Here is a 23833-nt window from a genome sequence, read left to right on the forward strand (position 1 = left end):
AGTCTGCTGGTTGAAGTGGTGAGGGTGGGGGGAGTGGCATCTATTATAGTTGCTTATTGGGGCTTTTATTTGGCTGGAAGGTAGGGGGAGCGGAGAGTAGATATTTAGCCCCTGATATTGGGCAAAGATTTATAAGCAAAATATTGATGAAGTATTATGTAAATAATTTCTAATAAGTAATTCTAACTCTCCAGCAAAACTTCAGGGGACAGAATATATGAAGCAAGAGCAGCATGCAACATTAAATGAAAAGGGCCTGAGAAAGGAACAGAGTGTTTGAATTTGAAACTGGCCAGGAAAATTTGGGAGGCCTAATCACACTTCAACTCCAATTAGACTTCTACATTTTTGTCTTTTTGACATGATTTTATTTTTATCTTAAAATGTAAGAAAAATTCCCAGAGACAAACTCCATGTTCCTAAGCATCAAGCAGCATGGCAGGAAGCACCCCCAACACCCAGTTCTCCTGGAGACACTGATCGTGCCCAGGTCGTTTCCTCAATTCTGCCTCAGGCCATGCTGGTCACCCAGAGAACGATGTGTTCATTATGCTGTGAAGCTAATATTATGTCCCAGAGCACATGCAGCCTGTATGGACTGAGTCTTATCTATTTACACTGCCTCCCCAGTGTTCATTCTTTTATCATTCAGGAAATTATAAGAACCAATGGAATGCACGCAGGAGAACACCCTATCATTTCATGCAGACGAGTCTTATAGCCTTTATAAAATTTCAACTTCTTTCTAAAAATCAGGTTAGAAAATGCAATTCTCCAGTTTAAGTTGCCAAAATACCTGTAGGCATCATACGACTTATCTCTTGAAAAATCTAAAAATCGTCTCTGACACTCACTTCATGGAACATCCTGTTGGTCCTCACCACGCGCCTGGGTGAAGGTGGGTAAAAAGTCATAGAGTGGATCCACTTTCCTGGACATCACTGGTTCCCATCCAGCATCCCCTCCCCTTCCCCTTTCCAAACAGGGCTCAGATTTGTTTCAGTTTCCTACACTCCACTATATAGCCCACTTACTTCAGAGAAATCTGACCCCAACTCCTACCCCTAGAAGTAACCAACAGCTCCTCCATTCCTCTGCGAGTCATTAATTTGGAGATGGATATGTGACCTAAGTGGCTTAATTAGGCTGGATCTCAGGATTTGTGCTTAGAATGCTGGGGCAATAGGGTTCCTCTTCCTCCTTGAACATGAACAAGGAAGTCCAGGTTGTCCTGGCGGCCATCTGTGTGACCACAGGAATCGAGCCTGTATCGTGGGCAGCACAGAAGAGCGGCAGAAAGAAGCCGTGTCCTTGGGGAAATTGTTAATACTGAGACTGGTTAGAGGTTAATAAAGTCCCCGTGCTTTGGAGGCCACTTTGAGCCACATTTTCCTGTTACAGTAGCCAAAAGCATTTTAACCGATATTTGTTCTGGTTCCCAACTGGCACCACCACAGAACTCATTACCTCGATTGTTAGTATCAGCGGCTCCAAGTCTTGATAGACAATCTTCACTCGCTTAGCAGCTCGCTTTGCCTGAACCTCAGAATCGGCAAGCACGGCACAGACAAGCTGACCCACACAGAACACCTACGACACAGAAAGACCCTTGTTGTCAAGGAGGGCAGGCATCAGGTCCTCTCTTTTATTCATTTTCTTCCTCCCTCCTAGTACTAGATTACAGTAGGGCTAGGGCTAGATACACACAGATGTGACCCCTCCACATCTGTCCATGAGCCTAACCACAGCTGGCCTCCTGACCCTAGGCACTGGGGGAAGTTGAGATCCTTGTGCTGTATCAAAGGAGCAGAAGTGATGCTGTCTTGAGGACAGCAGGCTCGGGCTCCAGGCCAAGCCTATGAGGCTGTGTGAGGGCCAGCCTGTCCCATGGCTTGACGTGTGGCTGTCACACGACAATCAGAGCTGTTCTGAGAGAGGCAGCCTCTGCCTACATGGACAGGGAGGACCAGGAAGTCACAGCTCATCTCAACCAGAGAGAAAAAGGGGGTGACCTGGGAAGGGGAGTCCCCTGTGATAACAAAACCCTGACGGTGAGCACATCTCTCCTCACAAACTGTCTTTTCATGAAAAGATGTCCTAGTCAAGACATGACCAAGCAGACAGCATCCCCTTCCTGGGGGGGGTTGGCAGCTAGGATTATTCACCTGCAGGTGGGGTAGCTGGACTCAGGAGTTCACACATGGACCAGAGCAGAAATTTAGATGGGGAAAAGAAACCTTAAGACTTGAGAAAGGTAAAAACAGTCTGGACTGGAAGAAGTCACCATGATTGCTGAGTTCGCTCTCCTACCTTATGCTGTGATACACAATTTCAATGTAATCACTCATTTTAAAAATCGACTTTGAACTATTATGTCTTTTCCACAATGAACATAAAGTAGTTTTATCATCAGACAAAAAAGGCATTAAAAACATAAAATCTAGCATGAACACAAAAAAAGTTTGTTCGTTGGAGGGGGGCAGTGAAGGAGAGAAAAATGAAACAAGAATGGTAACATGTTGATAACTGTTAAAGCTGGATGATGGATCTGTGGGGTTCACTGTGTAATACTTTCCCATTTTTGTATATGCTTACAATTTCTACAATGAAAAGATTTTTAAAAGCCATTAAGTGCCATAAATGAATGTTTTAAAAAGCATTAAACCAACAAAGGCAATCATTCACAATGGCACTCCGAAGACTCCTGATTTTGCTCCTGTGACCTGGCACATAGATGTGGCCCCTGAGATGCTTATGATCTTCATAAGCATACCTCAAAGAGCAGGTACTATCACGCAGTCAAGATCAGTTTCACTTGTTTAGTAAACATTTATGCAAAGATCTTAAATTCTCACCGTCTCTGCCAGTGCTACACAGCCCTGCTCCGGGGTAGTTTCAACCTTGAGTTCAAACTCAGTCATCAAGCTTTTATTTCTACGGACAATATCTTCAAGGGAGTATCTTCCAGGGAGAGCCAGAGGAAGGGACTGTTTCAAATTATGAAGCCCTTTTGGGTAAACACTGAACTGAGCAGTCTGAATTATACAGAAAACCTGCTGACTGCTGTTCTTGCTGTAGTCAAAGTTTTAATCATTTGTAATTTTCACAAGGCAACAATGTTATCACTATACCTCTACTCATTGACCCTGCAGTGTGTGAAGCAGTGTGTGGAATACACAGATGAATCAGACATGGGTCCTCACTCAAGGAATTTATGCTAGGTGGAGGAAATATATAAGACATCAAAATAAACAAGCTTAACACAAGGTAGAAAGTACATTAAAGGTCACTTCATTTTCTCCTCTAGACTTTAAGCTCCATGAGAGTAGAGATCATACATATCTTGTTCAGCTATGGTGACCAGACATCATAGATGCTCACTTTTAAAAAGCCAATTTAGGCCAGGCGTGGTGGCTCATGCCTGTAATCCCAGCACTTTGGGAGGCCGAGGCGGGCAGATCACCTGAGGTAAGGAGTTCGAGACCAGCCTGGCCAACATGGCAAAAACACTCTCTACTAAAAACACAAAAATTAGCTGGGCATGGTGGTTTGTGCCTGTAAGCCCAGCTACTCAGGAAGCTGAGGCAGGAGAATCGCTTGAACCTGGGAGCTGGATGTTGCAGTGAGCCAAGATCATGCCACTGCACTCCAGACTGGGTGACAAAGAGAAACTCCATTTCAAAAAATAATAATAAAATAAAAAATAAAAAGCCCATTTAACACATGGAAATATCAATGAGTCAGAATAAATTGAGAGAGAGAGAGAGAGATAGAGAGAGACAACAAACAGTACTTCTGGATTGAAGAATGAGAAAAAAGCTTTCATGGTGTAGACACCACTTGAACTTGTAGTTGAGCTTTGACCACACTGAGACTGGGACAATAATAAGGGCTTCTCAGGGAAGGGATTTCCATATAAAAGTTATCATTAATCCATCTTCATTTATCCATTTATACCATTAGCAGCATGCCATCTCATTGTTAGAAAATGTAAAACACCAAATAATCTTTTATATAACTAGTTAATGTCTTTACTTATACAGAAAATGAATATATTTGAATTCATTTAATATTAGAATATACTTTTATAATAAGCATTCTAAGAATACTGGAGTCTTTCATGGTGTGCCAAATTAGATGGTATCTTTAATAAAATATGAAGCACCATTAACTGAGAAAGTTATTTTTCAAATAGAAAGCAAAAATGCAGTACCTTATCTGTCGCCAGAAATTTCTCAGCTTCGGTAAAAAAGCAGAAGGAGTTGACGTCACTAAGATGTTCTGCTGTCATGATGTCCACCACACCGGGCATGCTGAGAGCTTCTGACAGATCAATAGACCTAGGTGATATACACAGCAGAGCTCCTGAGAGCGGCCATAGAAGCTGAGAACATGGTTAATTGGAGAATAAGATATGAGAGAGGTAAGAACTGTCCAACAGTCTCTGCCAGACAATTGGGAAAAAATTCTTGGGACAATGAAATTGTAGTAAATCCTACATTTCGATCCCATTTCACCTCTGGTCTGCATTGCATATCACCAACAAATATCCTATTTCTTCACACCATTACTTTTTACTAATGTGACTTAGATGAAAAGACAATCATTTATGCCCATTGAGTAAGAATTTTATCACTTACACAATCTTAGCATGAGCTCTTGAACTAGTCACAAAAGTCAAGAAAAGTTCCTGGTCCACCGGAGGCATGTCATCACAGTAGATGGCCTCCCCAGTGGCATGTTTCACACCAGACAGATGCATGATGGGGTGGCCAATTGGGTCTTGAGGATGCTGCTTTGGGCCTATATTCTGTTTAATAAATAACCAACATATACTTTTACATTTCTGTAGAGAAAGTAGGAATTATTATTATGCACATTTCCCATAAGAAGGTAGCTATATAATTTAGACTCAAACCAAAATGCTTTTGCATATGAAAAAGCACTACTGGGCTGGGCACAGTGGCTCATGCCTATAATCCCAGCACTTTGGGAGGCTAAGGTGGGCAGATCAGTTGAGGTCAGGAGTTCGAGACCAGCCTGGCCAACATGGTAAAACCCCGTCTCTACTAAACAAACAAACAAACAAACAAACAAACAAACAAAAATAGCCAGGTACGGTGGTGCATGCCTGTAATCCCAGCTACTCGGGAGGCTGAGGCTACAGAATCGCTGGAACCTGGGAGGCGGAGGTTGCAGTGAGCCAAGATTACAGCACTGCACCCTGGCCTGGGAGACAGAGCAAGACTCCATCAGAAAAAAAAAAAAAGTCACTATTAATAACACCAAGACAATAAACCTACTACAGTAATTCAATAAGCCAACTGGTATGTCAATCCATGATGTTGTTCTTATTTTTCACTTTTTTTGAATGTAGACCCCAAACATCTCAAATGGAAATTCCATTTGTTTAACTAAACAAATTTAAATCTTTCTCTTAATACAAAATTATGTCCTCTTGCTAATGCTTATGTATCTCTTTAAATTTTATTATCAAAATGACTTTACTGTTTCTATATAAGCATGACACATATAATATTTTACAGAAGAGTATGATGATATCGTGACTATGTTTGTAGAAAATACTGAGGGTATTACTTCAACCAGAATAGCCTTCTTTTTTTCTATTTTGAGTGAGGAAATATAAGAAATAATTGACAAAACTCTTAACTTAGACAATCCTGATAGAGAATGAAGCCAAAGGGACCTGCAATTGGAGTAATGATCCACTAATGTTGCTCTTTCTTAGAGCCCCATGGAGCAGAATGTCTTGCTGGTGGCTCTGTAAATACCTTAAATGTGTTTCATTAACCAAAGCAGACATTAATCAGCACAATGTCTGCCCTGGTGTTTCAAATATGGGAATTTATGGCTTTCCCAGTTGGGTGTGTATTGTGAAAAGAATTAAAGGTATGAAGAAAGAAGGAGAGCGAGTGAAGAGACAGACATAAGGCCAGGGTGAAAGTTGTGGCTGAGGAGTGGCCTGCTAAGCCCTGGCGGGTACCCCCATCTGTAATTCACTGTGTCAACATTGCACTCGGTACTGGGACTGAGGCCAGACTCCCTGAGGCTTTCTTTGGAAGATTTGGGGGTGAGGGGCATGCAGTCATGTTGGCAAGGTTGAGGTCAGAGAAAAGCTATGGACTCCTCCCCTTCCCATCCTGCAGTTCACAGGATCACCCTGAGCCCTGGATCTTCCTTTGAGATGAGACGTACAATGCCAGGCTACACATCATATGGCAGGAGGGAAGAGAGAACAAGTCGCCAGCACATACTGGTTAAAAATCTTTACTGGGAGAAAAAAGAAGAAACAGGCCTATTTCCAACATAGTGTCCTTTAAGGCATCAGAGCGGGGAGAAAAGCTAAATTCTTTTGTATTTGATTACCAGAATGTGCAGTTTGAGAAAACCTATTCAGCACATATGAACAACAAGTTAGACACTTGAATCCATCTAAAACGGTATTTCATTTCACTCTTCACTGCAGGGTTTCCTGTTTCAAACTCCGCCCTGGTCCAATGAAAGTTCTCCAAGGCTCTTGCTCTATGGACCAACTGAAGAGAAGCTGTCGGGATCCCCCTGATTAACACATTTCCTTTTCATGCAGATGTTTTGCTTTCCTTTCTGAACATTTGGGTTTAATTCATCTAATCCCACAAATGGAGGAGACCTCTGGTTATAATGAGAGCTTTACTTAAGACAGCTGTGAAATGTACAGTTCTCCAGTGCCCTCTGCTGCTCCAGGAACTCGAGAAGAGTGCTCCCCACTCACTACCCAACTACTTAAGGGCCTCAAAAAAACAAAAAACCTCTGGCTGGAGATAGAGATCAGAGATTCTCCAGGCAGGTGGCAGGGCTGGAATATCAGGAGAGAATGGCAGAGTGGCATGTGTTATTTCAGAACATGTTCAACATTGATTGAAAAGAAAAAAACTATATTGCTTTCATAATATAAATGACAAGAAGTAAAATGTCAACCAAATTGTGGCTGACAACTGTGCACAGAAAGTAGTGTAATTTCTACAATTAACTTGGTATAAGACGTGTGTAGGATGCACTTATTCCTATTTTATATAAAATTTATTGTTTTGCTGCAAAATAAACACGGTTGATAAGCATTTATTGTTGTAATTTCATATTTCTTTTACTTAAATGTAAACTTCAATTTTGTAGTTACTATAATACAGTGCACAAAAAACGGAGTATTGACTAAGTTTTTGTTTTTTCATTTTCGGTTATTGTTGAGTCATGCTGACTTTATAAGCTAGAAAGCAGGAGATTATCGAGAAAAATAATTTAGACCTTGGCCCAGGGCTCCATTAAATAAAGGTAGATATTAGGCCACAAATGTAGGGGACTAGAGAAAAGTTTACTTATTGGGGTTCAGGCATGAGCACAGATTGGAGGCAGTCCCAACACTCCAGCTCTATTGAGGTAGCTCACACTGCCCTGTCCTCATGGCAAAGGACTCCCCTCAGTTCTCCTCTTCCCCCTCTGCTTCGAGGAGCTGAGATAGTGATCAAAAGGAAAAACCAACAATGAGGTTCTACCAGGTTGGTTTTTCATATGTTGCAGATGGTAGGAATTGACTTCCTCTGCAAAATATCCCCCAAAGTGCTGAGCTGTGATGCTGCTTGGGCTCTCAACCTGAACCACATTTGAGTGAAAAAAAATCACCCACATCTTCTTTTTAAAACCCTAAGAAGATTTTTCATCCTGAAAAGCAAAATTCCAGGTAATTCATAAGCTCAGACATTAAGGAAAGACATTCATAGGTATCTGTAATGGGTCTGGGAGTTAACTGACATAACACATTTCACTGTAACCAACAAAACACTTCACCACATTGAAAAAAAGTCTTTTGAAACCATGTTGTGTGAGGCCTGCCAAAAAACTGAAGAAAAATTCCAAAAAATGTCTTTGTCCTACAGTCAAAGATATCATACTTTTTTTTTTTTTTTTTTTTTTTTGAGACGGAGTCTTGCTCTGTCGCCCAGGCTGGAGTGCAGTGGCTCGGCTCACTGCAAGCTCCGCCTCCCGGGTTCACGCCATTCTCCTGCCTCAGGCTCCGAGTAGCTGGGACTACAGGCGCCCGCCACCACGCCCGACTAATTTTTTGTATTTTTTTTTTTAGTAGAGACGGGGTTTCACCGTGGTCTCGATCTCCTGACCTCGTGATCCGCCTGCCTCGGCCTCCCAAAGTGCTGGGATTACAAGCGTGAGCCACCGCACCCGGCCCATACTTTTTTTTTTTTGGCAAAAAAAAAAAAAAAATTTTTTTTTGTGATGAATCTACTGGTGAAAGATGCTGTCTTCAATTACCTGCTTCCGCTTAGTATTTGGCTAAAGATACTATGGAAGGAAGAATGTTGTCTCCCCAAACTGGTGATCTTTTGAAGGTGTGTCAAAATGCTTTCAAAGCAAATGAACTGATTTAGGGGAAAAATGCTCTTTGTGAGTGCTGACATTGCTCTAGCAATGCGGATGTTTGTATGTGTGTGTGAAAAACCACAGGCAAAACAAAAACAAAACTCATCTATATGGCAGACACAATGCATCTAAAACTTTGTTTTGCAATCAATGATAAACTCTCATTCAAGATCATGCACTATGTGACGATTTTCCTTTTTCTTTGGATGATTTCAATATCTATTAATTTGTCGTTGTTTCTTTCTGAAGTTTATTCCATTGTCTAAGAAATATTAGGGTATTTATAAGCCAAAGGGTTCAACTATCATATTTGAAAAGAACACCGGGGAGATGGCCGCTGTTTTTAACTTTCAAAATGATCATTTTCAATGGAGTTTCGTGCATTTTAATTTTTCAACATATTGAACCTAAAACCTCAAGGAATACACACCAACATCAATGTTCATTATGACATACTATAAGCTTTTACAACTAAATCCAACAAGAGATTCAGTGAACAAATGCTTTAAAAAGCCTTTTCACGTTCTTGACTTATTAAAACTCTCAAGGTCAAGTTTCCTGATAATAATTTCAAGGGAAAACACACCAAATTGTATCCACTTTACCAACAGGGTGACTTCAGGCAATATTTTTATGATGTGGCAGAAAATTCCATTTGAGAGTTAGGAATCCTGTTTTCTAATAGTCGGCCTTCATTAGGAGAGCTTACGAAAAGCTCTTAGTACTTACGTTTGATTCAACTCTAAAATGTAACTCACAGAAAAATCACTAGGAGAATAGGGACTGAGGGAGTTAAAATATCTTAACATTCAAGCTAAACAAATCAGCAGTTCTTTTTAAAAGCATTATTGAATTTTCATCAACCTCCAGGGGCTGTGTGTTTTCCTCTGAAAATGAAAGCAAAGCAGCCCATGGCCCTGCCTCAGAGCGTGGCTTTATTGGACTCTGATGCCTGCAGTGCCCAGGGCAGAAAACATGTGACAAGGTGGCCAGCTCATGCGTGTCTGTGGTACAAGGCCACAGTGCTAAGCACGTGACCTTTAAGACCCAAATCAACATCCTTCTTTACTATTACCACTGCTAGATTTGTCTTTAATCAAAATTCTTCATTGATTTTGGAATTTTAATTACCCCTAAAGGAGGTTGTGAGTTTACCAGAAGTGGAGGTTGGACTTACAGAGCTTGGGTTTCACGGAGAGACAGTGAGAATGTCCAGGTCAAAGCACTATAGCCCAGAATGTGAATTTTTAAAAACAAAAATAGTACTCACCTGATACTTTAATGTACTGTAGTAATGTTTGGAATGAAGATCTTCTAAAGCACTTTCATACTTGTCTGCAAGGCTAGGATAGTGAACTGGGTCCTGAAAAATAGAACCATTGCAGATATTTTAAATGGTTTGAATGCGCCAGAATGATTTTGGAAGGGAGGCTAGCATGAGTCTTAGCAAGCATCTCTACTCTGAAGTTTCACATGTATTAGGCACTCGCCCTTTTCATAACCCCAGAAATACAAGCAGCTCCCTGACTCAAAGACATATACTCTGGAAGGTGCATACGTACTTCCTCATATTATGAATAGCCAGATGAATACGGTAGGTAACTGGCTTCCACCAGCTCTATGTTTCTTATAATTCTCTCATATACTCTCCTAAATGATATGAGGACTTACAAATGGATCCAACAAGAAGATAGAAGCTAAGTAAATAAAATGGAAAGGAAGAAAATACTTAAGCCAGGAAAACATCAGAGTCAAAGTTTACCATTGCAAATAAGCATAAAGGTGTTCCATGTTGCCCGCCAGCTGTGTAGAAAGGGGGACACAGGCTGCATCCTTACTGCTGCCCCACAGCGGGAAGGGTTCTGGGTTCCCAGCAAGAACATTGCTCAAGACTGAGGAAGTGAGTCATTCGGTTCTTTACACAAGACTGTGAACACTGCACAGCCTAGAGCCAGATGGGGGGAAAGGCTTTCAACAATACACCTGGGGGTTATTTTTTCTAATTTACATAATTTTAATAGAAAATAAAACCAGCTAGGTGCCATGGCTCATGCTTGTAATTCCAGCATTTTGGGAGGCCAAGGCAGGAGGATTGCTTGAGTCCAGGAGTTCAAGACCAGCTTGAGCAACATGGTAAGACGCTGTCTCTACAAAAAAATAAAGAAATTAGCTGGACATGGTGGTGCATGCCTATGGTCTCAGCTATTTGGGAGGCTGAGGTGGAAGGATTGCTTGAGTCCAGGAAGTTGAGGTTGCACTGAGCTATGATATCACACCACTGTATTCCAGCGTGGGTGACAGAGTGAGACCCTGTCTCAAAAAAAAATAAAACCAACAAAAGCTATTATTTTTAAAGAGAGGAGGAGTATAAGACTACAGGGCAAAAGTTTTAAATTATATCACTTGAGTCACCCAGAAATTATATTAGTTTGCTACTAATTGGAAGAGTCTATAATTGGTTACCTGGTGACAATATGTCACTTATCTATGATTTCAAGCTTTCATTCTTAAAAATGTGATACTATCCTTCTGGTTCCTAGTTGCTCTCACCTACACTGAGAAGATACTCTCAAAAGCAAGGATAAGAGAGGACTTTGTGTCTCCTATTTAAAGTGACCATACTAACTTCTATACCACAGGAAGACTCTGCTTGGCTTCTAGTCTATTTTGGTCAGCTGGTTATAACATGGGGTTTGTGAGGCCAATGAGGCTCAAGTCTCCTTTGGGTCTAATGGATTTATTCAGAGAATTTTTTTTTAGTTGTGTCCTCCCCAGCCAACGATCTTGTAGCTTTAATTGTTTGCCCTAAGAGAGACCAGGCAAAAGAATGCATGGATTGTCACTACTATTATTATGACTACTACTACGAATTTCCTCTGAAGCAGGAGGATAATAATACTATTATTATGACTACTACTACGAATTTCCTATGAAGCCCTTTTCCTACAATGACGCATTTCACAATCATCTTGTGCAGTGGCTGCCATCATGGCCACCTTACGGGCTAGGGAAATGAAGTTGAATCTGGAAAAGAACACCAAACACATGAAGTCAACCTCAACATGAAGGTAATATCTCAGGAGGAAGAAATGCCCTACAGAGGGAAAACATACTCAAATCATTAGCAAGTTTTCTGAACATGATCTGGAAAAACTACCAGTCAGAAACAAAATGACTGAGTGGTGTTAAATACAAGCTTGCTCAACTCTTGGCTCTACTTGCAATTCTTCCCTAAACTCATACCCACCCACAGACAGGCTGAGGGATGCTCAGCAAGTGCATGTGTTTCTAATGTGGATTGTCTTTTTTATTCTACAGCTATTTGGTAGGGAGTCATTGCCTCTACTTTGGGTGTCATCATAGCTCCCTGTACTGGGGAAGTTAACGTGTAACCAGTTGTTTACCATCTTTTTCAAAATCTGTGACACTTCCAGATAGAACTTGAAGAGGAAGCTGATGATGAGAGTCCTCTTGAACTCCACCTTCCCACCTGGCGCCGAGCCCAAAAGGGAGACTTCATCCAGAACAAGCCTGCAGGCTGTATCCAGCATCTCTTCGTTCCAGCGCCTGGAAAGTCCAAAGAGAAGACTCCCAGCCTGACAGGGTTTATTACCCCATATCTTCATCTAATGGGTAAGACAAATAGCCACGGTTTAATACAGGAAATAAGGGTACAAGCTCTGGATCAGGCAGCCCGAGTTCAAACTGGCCCACCACTCTCAAGGTGGCTAGCCTGGGTCTCGCCATGTCCTCACCTGTAAAAGGGGAATATTAGTAGAACCCAACTCACAGAATGATCTAGAGAAATAGATGACAACTCATATAAAATCCATACCCCAGGAGTAACTGACCCTCATACCACTAGGACATTTATTGCATGCCAAGATCTGCTTTTAGCACCTTATATGTATTCACTCATTTAATCCTCTCAACTGCCCTGTGAGGTAGGTATGATCACCCATCTTTGACAGATAGGGAACCAAAGTACCAATATAATTAAGTAAGCTGACTGAGACCATGGAGGAGGGTAAACTGAGATTTTTGGCCAGTCTGGCTTTCTCAAGTGTTAAAGATTATGCTTTTAATCACTATGCTTTGTTGTGGCAGCTCATACCAAGTAATGCTCAAGAAATATTAGCTATTAGGATCATCTTTAGATATAGGAAGTCAGGTAAGCAAATGCCTTTAACAATTTATTATAGAACAAACTCACATATTTGGTTTTTCATCATGGCAAATTATTCTCCCAAAATAAATAATACAAATTTGCACTGCTGGGGGAGGGCTTCTCTGTCTGTCTGTCTGTCTCTCTCTCTCTCTCCCTCTCTCACACACACACACACACACACACACACACACACACAGAGTATATAATTCCCACTTCAGAATTCACTAACATCAAGACATATGGAAATAATAACAAAATCTTATTGGAATTCCCAGCCATTAAATAGAAAGGTATGGAACACTTTTCTTCTTGTAATCACATCTCACCACAAAAAGGGCTCCTCTAATACTTGTCCTTAGACTCCAAGTATTAGAGGAGCCCTTACCTCTAATGCCTTACCTTCCAATGAGTTCCTGGCAGGAATTCTTGGCACAGATGGTGGTTGAACCAACGCCTCCATATGAGATGCATAACTCTCTAATAATGCCATCCCCTTCTCCAAAAAAGACTCTCATTCCTGAATTGACTATCGCTAGTGCATTCTCCTGTCGCTGGGCTTGTCGGAAGGCTGACACAAATTCCCACTGAAAGAAACAGTTAAATGGCACATGTAGAAACACTGAGCATCACCTATGCACTGGGCAGTCTGTGTGTGCTGAGCGTCACCTATGCACTGGGCAGTCTGTGTGTGTTGAGTGTCACCTATGCACCAGGTAGTGTGTGTGTGTTGAGCATCACCTACGTGCTGGACAGTAAGTGTATGTTGAGTATCACATTGATATCAGATATGTAGCCCCCAGCATCTCCAAAAAATCAGTCTCTGTTGTTGAGGCCACCCAGTGTGTGGTTCTTTGTTATGGTAGCCCTAGCAAACTAATACATCCCCTGAGGCAGGCTTGATTATTCCCATTTTACAGACGAGGAATCCAAGGTGCAGAAGGATTCAGTAATTAGTTCAGGCCTTGAAACCAGGATTCAAACCTGACTCTATCTCATGCAAAGCCTCATGTTTTTTCCACTAAGTTCTATTGCAAATGTATTTTTAGGCTTTTTTCAAAACCCAAGATATAGGTAAAGGCATACTCTTCATGTCATATTTAGGGAGAAAGGCTTATGGGACAAAAACCTGTTAGAAAGTTACTTTAGAGCTTGAGGTAGGGGGAGAAAGAGCGAGAATGGCAGAGATAAGGCCAGGAGTGGTGGCTCACACCTGCAATCCCAGCACTTTGGGAGGCCAAGGTGGGTGAATCACCTGAGGTCAGGAGTTTCAGACCAGCTTGGCCAACTTGGCGAAACCCCATCTCTACTAAAAATACAAAAATTAGCTGGGAATGGTGGTGTGCACCTGTAATCCCAGCTACTCTGGTGGCTGAGGCAGGAGGATCGCTTGAACCTGGGAGGCAGAGGTTGCAGTGAGCCAAGATCACGCCACTGCACTCCAGTGTGGGCAAAAGAGCGAGACCCGATCTCAAAAAAAAAAAAAAAATCTCCTAATTCGAGGAATGATAGGGGCATGCGTAATACAAGGAAAAGGCAACTATTCACAAGTCTTAAAATAATGACCTCATACCACTTCCTGAAGTTGAGCCTTTATCTTCCCCATAAACACTTAACCCTTTTTCTTATTCCACCATATGCTGGAATAAACAAGCCATAGCATCACAGGTGGAATTGGGAAATTGACAGTGGGATGTTCTCACCTTCCTTGAGTAGGGGATGTTCACTGAGACCAAGATTTCTTGAGGCTTAAGATCTGCATTAGGGCACTTGCTGAGGAACTGCTCGTTTAAAGGAATCTGTCGTTTTCCTTCTGTGGAAAGAAATGACACTTTCCCTGGAATCTGTTTGGTCTATTAAATAAACTTCCAAAACTTGGGAAGTAATTCCACCAAATACCTGAGGAAACTGGTTGTTCAGGGAAACAGGTGCTCTTCCTATGCTTACCAAATCTTTTACCCTATAATGCATCTTGCAATGTTTCTTCCAGTCTAGGCCCCATCTCTTATTGTTTTCCTTGTTTTCTCATCGATAAAAACATTGACCGGGCGCAGTGGTTGACACCTGTAATCCTAGCGTTTTGGGAGGCCAAGGCAGGTGGATCATTTGAGGTCAGGAGTTTGAGACCAGCCTGGCCAACATGGTGAAACCCCTTCTTTGCTAAAAATACAAAAAAAATTAGCTGGGCGTGGTTGTGCACACCTGTAGTCCCAGCTACTCAGAAAGCTGAGGCAGGAAAATCACTTGAACCCAGGAGGGAGAGGTTGCAGTGAGCTGATATCATGCCACTGCACTCCAGCCTGGATGACAAAGTGACACTCCATCTAAAAAAATTTTTTAAAAATAAAAATTAAATTTAAAAAATAGATGAAAAGATCTCACTGAGTAGCCCAGAGTTTCAGGTAGAATAGAACCTTAGCAGTCCTCTTCCTGACAACACAATTCACTTAAAGTTTTACAAGTAGGGAGCAAGTATTAATATCTCTTTTGATATTCTGATCAAGTCAGCCAACAAATATTTATTGTTTATAACCAGGAACCCCACTAGATACAGTCACGAATGAGAAATTATCTTTAATAAATTTGTATACTAGTGAGGTGTTATCTTACTTTTTTATATCTTATTCCAACACCTGAAGGATCTTAGTTCTTTAATCAATATATAAGGAAGAGGAACAGTTTAAAACTATAACAAAATAATGAAAGCTAAGAAGCTTTTGATGTCTATATTCACATCACAAAACCTGTTTCTCATAGTATAACTTTTAAGGGGATGTTACTCAAATTGAAAACCCTGAATGCAAATCTTCCTCTTTAAGATAGTTTTGTGATCAAGCACTGTGGCTCATGCCTGTAATCCCAACACTTTGGGAGGCAGTGGCGGGTGGATCACTCAAGGTCAGGAGTTCGAGACCAGCCTGGCCAACATAGTGAAACCACATCTCTATTAAAAATACAAAAATTAGCTGGGCATGGTGGCATGTGCCTGTAGTCCCAGCTACTCAGAAGGCTGAGGCAGGAGAATCGCTTGAACCCAGGAGGTGGAGGTTGCAGTGAGCTGAGATTGTGCCACTGCACTCCAGACTGGGTGACAGAGCAAGACTCCATTTCAAAAAAAAAAAAAAAAAAAGATAGTTTTGTGGTTTAAATGATATGAAGAGTAAGCATTTAACAATGCAGACAATAGAAAACGAGTCCATATTTTTTAACGAAAAAAAAACCCCACAAATCTACAGAGGACCAATTAGAACTTCCTAATAATTTTCAAGCAAGTTGGAAGAAGCAATAAATTAGATGTTACAGACTTAGTTTTAATAACAAAAATCAAGCAAATAAATACAGAACGAGGCCCAATCATTTTTCACCTGAAAAAGATCTGTATGTTTCCAACAATGATAAATTAAGTATGAGCTCAAAGCACGACATGGGTGCCACAACACTCCTGTACCACCTGGAGAATGTCTTCAACAAAGGGACCCAATAGTTCTCAATAGCATGTAGTTCCCAGCAATAATCAGATCACATCCAGACATTAACCAACACAAACATGTCCAGTGTAGGGTGACCAGTATGAGAAAAAAAAAAAAACAGAAAGACACAGGGGAAGAAAGCCTGTGCTATTAAGACAAGACTCACAAAATTTCTGGTATCCAGAAAAGCAGAGAAATTTATTGATATTATAGGGAAAAGTCATTTTCAAGACGGGACTTCCTGCCTCCCCAGAGAGAAAAAGGGGTAGAGAAACAGCTTAATAATCTCCAAGTAGGGGCTCTCACTTACCTTTTGATAGCAAGTTGAGGGTACAGTTCCCCACAGCCAGGATGGGATTCAGATCTGAATCTGGATGCCTGCTAATGATGTGTCCCCCTAAAGACTTTTTAAAATAATGAATTATTTTCATTTCAGTTATGTAATCATAAAAAAGCAAGTGCTAAAATAAGGATTAAGCAAGGCTTTGGAGAACTATTTTTTCTGTCTGTTCCAAAAGAATGAAAATGTCATGATTCATCAGGGAGAGTCACCCAAGGGATGCATACCAGAGTTTACTGTCATCAGATACATACAGCCATGTTCCTGATCTGGGAACCAGCCAGAGTTCCCAAATGCTTCAGGAGAGCACGGTACATCTGTGTCTTCTCCTCTGGAAGCTTCTGGACTACATCAGCCAAAATGTCCTTCACCTGAGCTAGGCTGAGACCAGCACCAAGGGTGAGTCCTGAAATGAAGTCATTTGTAAATAACACAGTGTGATCACTGCTGACCTGAAAATGTCCATTAGACCAAAGCTACAGACATAGAATCTTTATCCTGGATACATGCTGCCCTGCTTATTGGTGATGGTGGTGATGGGCAGTGATGGTGGTGATGGTGATGAAGGTAATGGTAGTAATGAAGGTGGTGGTGAGGCAATGGTGGTAGGGATAGCAGTAAGGGGGTGGTGTGGTGGTGGTGATGAAGGTGGGGGTAATGGTACAGGCGGTGGCAGTGATGTAAGTGGTGGTGATGGAGGTAATGAAGGCTGAATTCTTTGAACACTCACTCTATCGAGTATTATGTTGAATGCTTTAGATAATCTCCATAAATCTGAACATACCTATGAGATACTAATAGCCCCATTTCACAGATGAAGAAGCTGAGAGTTAAGTAACTTGCCTAAGATCTGACAGCTAATATATGCCATTGTCAAGAGTTAGATTTCAGAGGCTGTACTCCAAACCCACATTTCTATTGTTTCTTATCATTGCCATTAAATCAATTTCCTCTACAGGAGTAGAAAAACCAGTCTGTAAGTTGTTTAATGCATAAACTTGCTACTGTGGTTTCAAAGAGCAAAGACTGTGTTATATTCATCTTTATCTTCTGTCCAGCACTTAGCACTGTATCCTTCATTGAATAGTTGTTACATTTCTCTGATATTGCAGACAGAAGTTCTTCAGTAAAAACTGAACTATTCAGACAATTAGTATTTAGATTAACTTTAGAGAATTCCCTCAGCCTTCCTCCAGAATGTTATCATTCTTTTTTTTTTTTATGCTTTCTGTCCCCGTTTTCTTTTTCTTTTATTTTACTTTAAGTTCTAGGATACATGTGCAGAATGTGCAGGTTTGTTACATAGGTATACATGTGCTATGGTGGTTTGCTGCACCCATCAACCTGTCATCTAGGTTTTAAAGCTTGCATGCATTAGGTATTTGTCCTAATGCTCTCCCTTCCCTTGCTCTCCACCCGCCAACAGGCCCTGGTATGTGTTGTTCCCGTCCCTGTGTCCATGTGTTCTCATTGTTCAACTCCCACTTATGAGTAAGAACATGTGGTGTTTGGTTTTCTGTTCCTGTGTTAGTTTGCTGAGAATGATGGCTTCCAGCTTCATCCATGTCCCTGCAAAGGACATGATCTCATTTTTTTTATGGCTGCGTAGTATTCCATGGCGTGTATCTGCCACAGTTTCTTTATCCAGTCTATCATTGATGTGCATTTGGGTTGGTTCCAAGTTTTTGCTATTGTAAATAGTGCTGCAATATACATAAGTGTGCATGTGTCTTTATAGTGGAATGATTTATAATCCTTTGGGTATATACTCAGTAATGGGATTACTGGGTCAAATGGTATTTCTGGTTCTAGATCCCTGAAGAATCACCACACTGTCTTCCACAATGGTTGAACTAATTTACAACCCTACCAACATTGTAAAAGCATTACTATTTCTCCACAGCCTTGCCAGCATTTATTGTTTCCTGACTTTTTAATAATCACCATTCTGACTGGCATGAGATGGTATCTCAGTGTGGTTTTGATTTGCATTTCCCTAATGATCAGTGATGATGAGCAGCACATCAAAAAGCTTATCCACCATGATCAAGTTGGTTTCATCCCAGGGATGCAAGGCTGGCTCAACATATGCAAATCGATAAATGTAATCCCCCACATAAACAGAACCAGTGACAAAAACCACATGATTATCTCAATAGATGCAGAAAAGGCCTTTGATAAATTCAATATCTCCTCATGTTAAAAACTTTCAATAAACTCGGTATTGATGGACCGTATCTCAAAATAATAAGAGCTATTTGTGACAAACCTATAGCCAATATCATACTGAATGGGCAAAAGCTGAAAGGATTCCCTTTGAAAACTGGCACAAGATAAGGATGCCCTTTCTCACCATTCCTATTCAACGTAGTATTGGAAGTTATGGCCAGTGCAATCAGGTAAGAGAAAGAAATAAAGGTATTCTAATAGGAACAGAGGGAGTCAAATTGCCTCTATTTGCAGATGACATGATTGTATATTTAGAAAACCCCATCATCTCAGCCCAAAAACTCCTTAAGCTGATACGCAAATTCAGCAGTCTCAGGATACAAAATCAATGTGCAAAAATCACAAGCATTCTAATACACCAACAATAGACAAGCAGAGAGCCAAATCATGAATGAACTCCCATTCACAATTGCTACAAAGAGAAGAAAATACCTAGGAATACAATTTACAAGGGATGTTAAGGACCTCTTCAGGAAGAACTACCAACTACTGCTTAAGGAAATAAAAGAGGACACAAACAAATGGAGAAACATCCCATGCTCATGGATAGGAAGAATCAATACTGTGAAAATGGCCATACTGCCCAAAGTAATTTACAGATTCAACGCTATCCCCATCAAGCTACCATTGACTTTCTTCACAGAATTAGACAAAACTACTTTAAATTTCATATGGAACCAAAAAGAGCCTGTATAGCCAAGACAATCCTAAGCAAAAAGAACAAAGCTGGAGGCATCACACTATCTGACATCAAACTATACTGCAAGACTACAGTAACCAAAACAGCATGGTACTGGCACCAAAACAGATATATAGACCAATGGAACAGAACAGAGACCTTAGAAATAAAACCACACATCCACAACCATCTGATCTTTGACAAACCTGACAAAAACAAGCAATGGGGAAAGAATTCCCTATTTAATAAATGGTGCTGGGAAAACTGGCTAGCCATATGCAGAAAACTGAAACTGGACCCCTTCCTTACACCTTTTACAAAAATTAACTCAAGATGGATTAAAGACTTAAATGTAAAACCCAAAACCATAAATACCCTAAAAGAAAACCTAGGCAATACCATTCAGGACATAGGCATGGGCAAAGACTTCATGACTAAAACACTAAAAGCAATTGCAGCAAAAGCCAAAATTGACAAATGGGATCTAATTAAACTAAAGAGTTTATGCATAGCAAAAGAAACTAGCATCAGAGTGAACAGGCAACCTACAGAATGCGAGAAAAATTTTGCAATCTACCCATTGACAAAGGTCTAATATCCAGAATCTGCAAGAAACTTAAATAAATTTACAAGGAAAAAACAACCCCATCAAAAAGTGGGCAAAGGATATGAACAGACACTCCTCAAAAGAAGACATTTATGTGGCCAAAAAATATATCATTCTTATAAGAAGAGAATCTCTGTGTGTATTATAATTAGGAATCATTCTTTTTCTGCTTGTCTGCTGGGCAAGGTAAATAAATTGATTAATGCATCTTAACTAAGAAAACAGGGACTTGAGAACTCACCATTATATGCATGGTTTACAACACTCAGTTCTTCAATTCTATCAGGAGAAATTATAACTGGGTGAAAGACGCCTTTAAATTTCACTTCAGGCCCTAAAGAATCAAAAAAAAAAATCAGTAAGACTAGAATAAAGGAACTAACTGCCTTTTAAATTTGAAATTATTATTAAACTAATATCTTTAAATATCTAAAAATTATGTATCTTTCTATTCATCTGTTTATTGCCAAATCACATACAGAGAGAATGGCTGGATAGATTTTCATCAAACTTGGAAGACTCTGGAATTGTCAACCTTGAAACTTGGGCCATATGGCATACTCAAAATTCTCTCTGGGAAGACTTTAAGCTCCTCAAGCTGAGCATACACTGGATGCAACAGGAAGACCCTGTAGCGGTTGTTTAAGTAAAACATATTATACCTATTGAGACACCCTGAGAGAGGAAACAAAGAGCAATTTGAAATTTGAGGCCCAGATTAGTCCCCAAATGGAAAGACAGGACAGCTGTCACTGGAGCTGCCACTGCTGGTTTGCTATGGAGCAAGCCCCTTCGGTGCAACTCTTGACACTGCTCCAATAAGAGGCAAGAGGAATCTACTTAATAATAGTTGGAAAGTCTCTTGAGCAATGCTCAGGAAGTCTAGCTCAAATGATTAAAAATGCTATTTCAGACTGCTTTTCCTGAAAACACATGTATATGAAGTTTCCTCAGCCCACCCCGGCCCCATCCCAAGCCCTTTTCCTCAGTTTCCCTGTAAGAAATCCCTGGGGTTCTACATACCCACAGAGGTGTTTCCCACGACAACAGGTGCCTGGGGATACTTGAATTTAAATTCCAGCAGTTCCTTCAGGGTCACAGGGGAAAACCACATCATTCTCTCACTGCCAAACACCCTGGTCCTTTGCGACTGTTTCTCAGCCATTATCTATTGAAAAAGCAATAGGGATTCAAGGTACCCAATGATGCCATCTCCACCTGTTTCCACTCAATCATTAGCATTGTAGAAACAGAAGGAGAAAATACATATCTTCTAAAAAATAAAGTACAAAGTGACCTAAAAGTAGAGCTTTACAAGGAATTAGAATTCAGAATAAAAGTAACGATGGTTCTTTACCCCTGGGAACTGCTTGGTCTGTCTCCCTTTGGTGCTCTTGTCTCAAAGAACATCATTTTAATGTTAGCAAATATAGTAACATGCTGAATCTTGTTAAATCATTCTATGGAGGAATAAACTTCAGCAAAAGTGAAAGTAGGAAACATGTCTATACCTACACATACTGTGATTTCACGATTTTATAGATGTTATCTGCTGCTTCTTACAGTCAACTCAGCTGTCCCCCATGGTGACCCCACCCCATTCCTCCTCCTCTTCCGCAGTCCATACTCTTTAGACCTTGAGATAAGGATGACAGAGAGGCCTTACCTACTTGTCAGTCAGCTTTTGAGAGAACCCATAAACAAATACCCCTCCTGATATTTCACCATGAATTCTTCTAGGATGAGCTCAACATTGCTTTACTCACCATTAGCTCAGGAGGAAATATCAGTTCCTGGGTTGGATCCAATGGCAGAAACTCCTCTTCTGCGAAGAGTTTTGGACTTGTCTTAAAAAGAGAATGTATCAGAAATTACTGTTATCGAGCAACTTTAAAATCCTTTGTGGGGCCGGGCGCGGTGGCTCACGCTTGTAATCCCAGCACTTTGGGAGGCCGAGGTGGTCAGATCACGAGGTCAGGAGATCGAGACCACGGTGAAACCCTGTCTCTACTAAAAATACAAAAAATTAGCCAGGCGTGGTGGTGGGTGCCTGTAGTCCCAGCTACTCGGAGAGGCTGAGGCAGGAGAATGGCGTGAACCCGGGAGGCGGAGCTTGCAGTGAGCCAAGATTGCGCCACTGCACTCCAGCCTGGGCGACAGAGCAAGACTCCGTCTCAAAAAAAAAAAAAAAAAAAAAATCCTTTGTGGAATAAGGTCAAAAGATATAGACACATGGTCAGATACAGCAAACCGACAAAAAAGTCCACTGGCCAGCCACAATCCCTGAGCTCCAAACCAAGGGCTCTAACACAAACCTCGTCATCAGCAACTCAGTGCTGATGCCAGTGGGCCTCTGGAGGCCTCAACTCCCTGTACCTTCTCTTTGGAGTCTGGGGACAGTAGAAGAGGAGACAGCAGCAGCAGACACAGCTGGAACAAGAACGGCTCCCTGAACCTCTCCTATCTCTACCTGCTCTACCTGTTCTTTCATTTTCATGACATCTCCACTTTACTTCTGGCCCCTGAAAAATAACTTGAAAAAATGCTTTTAAAAGCTAAGAGACACTAAGGAACCAATGTGTTTTCCCTCCTGTAGATAACAGTATTTAAAGGGGAATAATATCTGGAATGAGGACAAAGTTGCTACGATATAATTTTTTTTTATAGAGAGATGGAGTGAGAATGGGAGAGGGCACATGTTGACATACCTCAAATTAGTCAAGGCTTGGGTAGCCATTTGTTCTTCCTAAGAGTATGTTGGCTCCTGTTCATGTCCTGAGAAAGCCTTATAAAAGCTTTACATTTCACTGACCTTACTTCCTTCCTCAAATTCTGGCAATCCATTGATTCCTTGATCCAAACAGCAAACCCCATTTTCTTTACTTTGACAGCAGCCCGAAGTCTAGTGGACAAAAAACAAATCACTAGGAATTTATTGCTGATTCTACTAAGTAGTAAATAAAGCAGGTGACTACCAGTTGAAACATAATGCTGAATCAATATCGTTAGATGCCATGAAAGAGAGCCATTTGTACTTAAACATATCCAAACCAACATTAATGAAAAACTTGAGCTTATAGGAAATTTTGAACAGCAGTGATTACTAAATAAGTTAAAAGACATAAAGATCTTATAACTAAGCGTGGCACATAGCATTAAATAGTAAATATTAATAATGATTAATTGTTAATATTGTTAGTATTTTAAATATTAATAATAAATATTAACAGGTATTGTTATTGTCATCACTGTTCTTATCTATGACATACTGAATTCATTGTTTAACTTCCAGAGGGTAATCTTATATCCTTCATTTCAACTTTGTTTGTTCATTTATTCATTCAGCAAATATTGAGTAGCTACTCAATGATTATATGGTGACTGGACCCGGAGACATACAGCCTCTACTGTGAAGCAGCCCACAGTCTGGTGAAGACATGGGATAGCAAATGATCAGTTGCACCACATTGTGACCAAAGCTGTGACGGGACATGTGTATGCCCATCACATGTTCTCAGAGGGCTGTAGGAACACCAGGCCAGGGTACCTGACCCAGGCAAAGAGGTCAGGAAAGACCTCTTGGAAGCAATGACACACAGCCAGTGTCAAAATGCTCAGTTGTTCATTATGTGACCACCAAGGCAAGCTCAATGAATGAGGTTAAGTGCCCTGCTCAAGATCAAATAACAAACAGCAGCTAGAAACCTGGAGATAAGAAGTAGCCATGTATTAGTAAGACGGCTGCCCCCTTAATCACTGACAACCCCTACCATTTCGTTTCACTGGGGAAAACATACTCAAACATGTGGTCCTTTCCACTTACTTTACAGAAAGTCTTGCATGCATCAATTATGGGCCTGTATCCAGTGCAACGGCACAGGTTACCTGAAGGAGAAAAACCCAGCTCTGTTAG

At 40.8% G+C, this 23833-nt stretch overlaps 1 protein-coding gene across 1 annotated transcript in view; it reads right to left on the bottom strand.

Moving 5' to 3' along the window:
• Positions 1 to 23833, bottom strand: part of LOC116810476 (aldehyde oxidase) — an 85160-nt gene that overhangs the window by 44843 nt on the left and 16484 nt on the right. Inside the window, exons 6-19 of the mRNA XM_032755020.2 lie at positions 23744 to 23805; positions 22733 to 22822; positions 21687 to 21767; positions 20944 to 21088; positions 20162 to 20254; positions 16660 to 16811; positions 16376 to 16469; positions 14299 to 14408; positions 12998 to 13182; positions 11835 to 11997; positions 9701 to 9793; positions 4641 to 4810; positions 4214 to 4340; positions 1468 to 1590 (exon numbers count right to left, since the gene is read on the bottom strand). Of these exons, the coding sequence (XP_032610911.1) occupies positions 1468 to 1590; positions 4214 to 4340; positions 4641 to 4810; positions 9701 to 9793; positions 11835 to 11997; positions 12998 to 13182; positions 14299 to 14408; positions 16376 to 16469; positions 16660 to 16811; positions 20162 to 20254; positions 20944 to 21088; positions 21687 to 21767; positions 22733 to 22822; positions 23744 to 23805 (1688 nt within the window). The remainder of the gene's footprint in view (positions 1 to 1467; positions 1591 to 4213; positions 4341 to 4640; positions 4811 to 9700; positions 9794 to 11834; positions 11998 to 12997; positions 13183 to 14298; positions 14409 to 16375; positions 16470 to 16659; positions 16812 to 20161; positions 20255 to 20943; positions 21089 to 21686; positions 21768 to 22732; positions 22823 to 23743; positions 23806 to 23833) is intronic.

This window comes from Hylobates moloch, unplaced genomic scaffold (genome assembly GCF_009828535.3).
Source record: "Hylobates moloch isolate HMO894 unplaced genomic scaffold, HMol_V3 SCAFFOLD_1, whole genome shotgun sequence".
In the NCBI taxonomy this organism is placed as follows: domain Eukaryota; kingdom Metazoa; phylum Chordata; class Mammalia; order Primates; family Hylobatidae; genus Hylobates; species Hylobates moloch.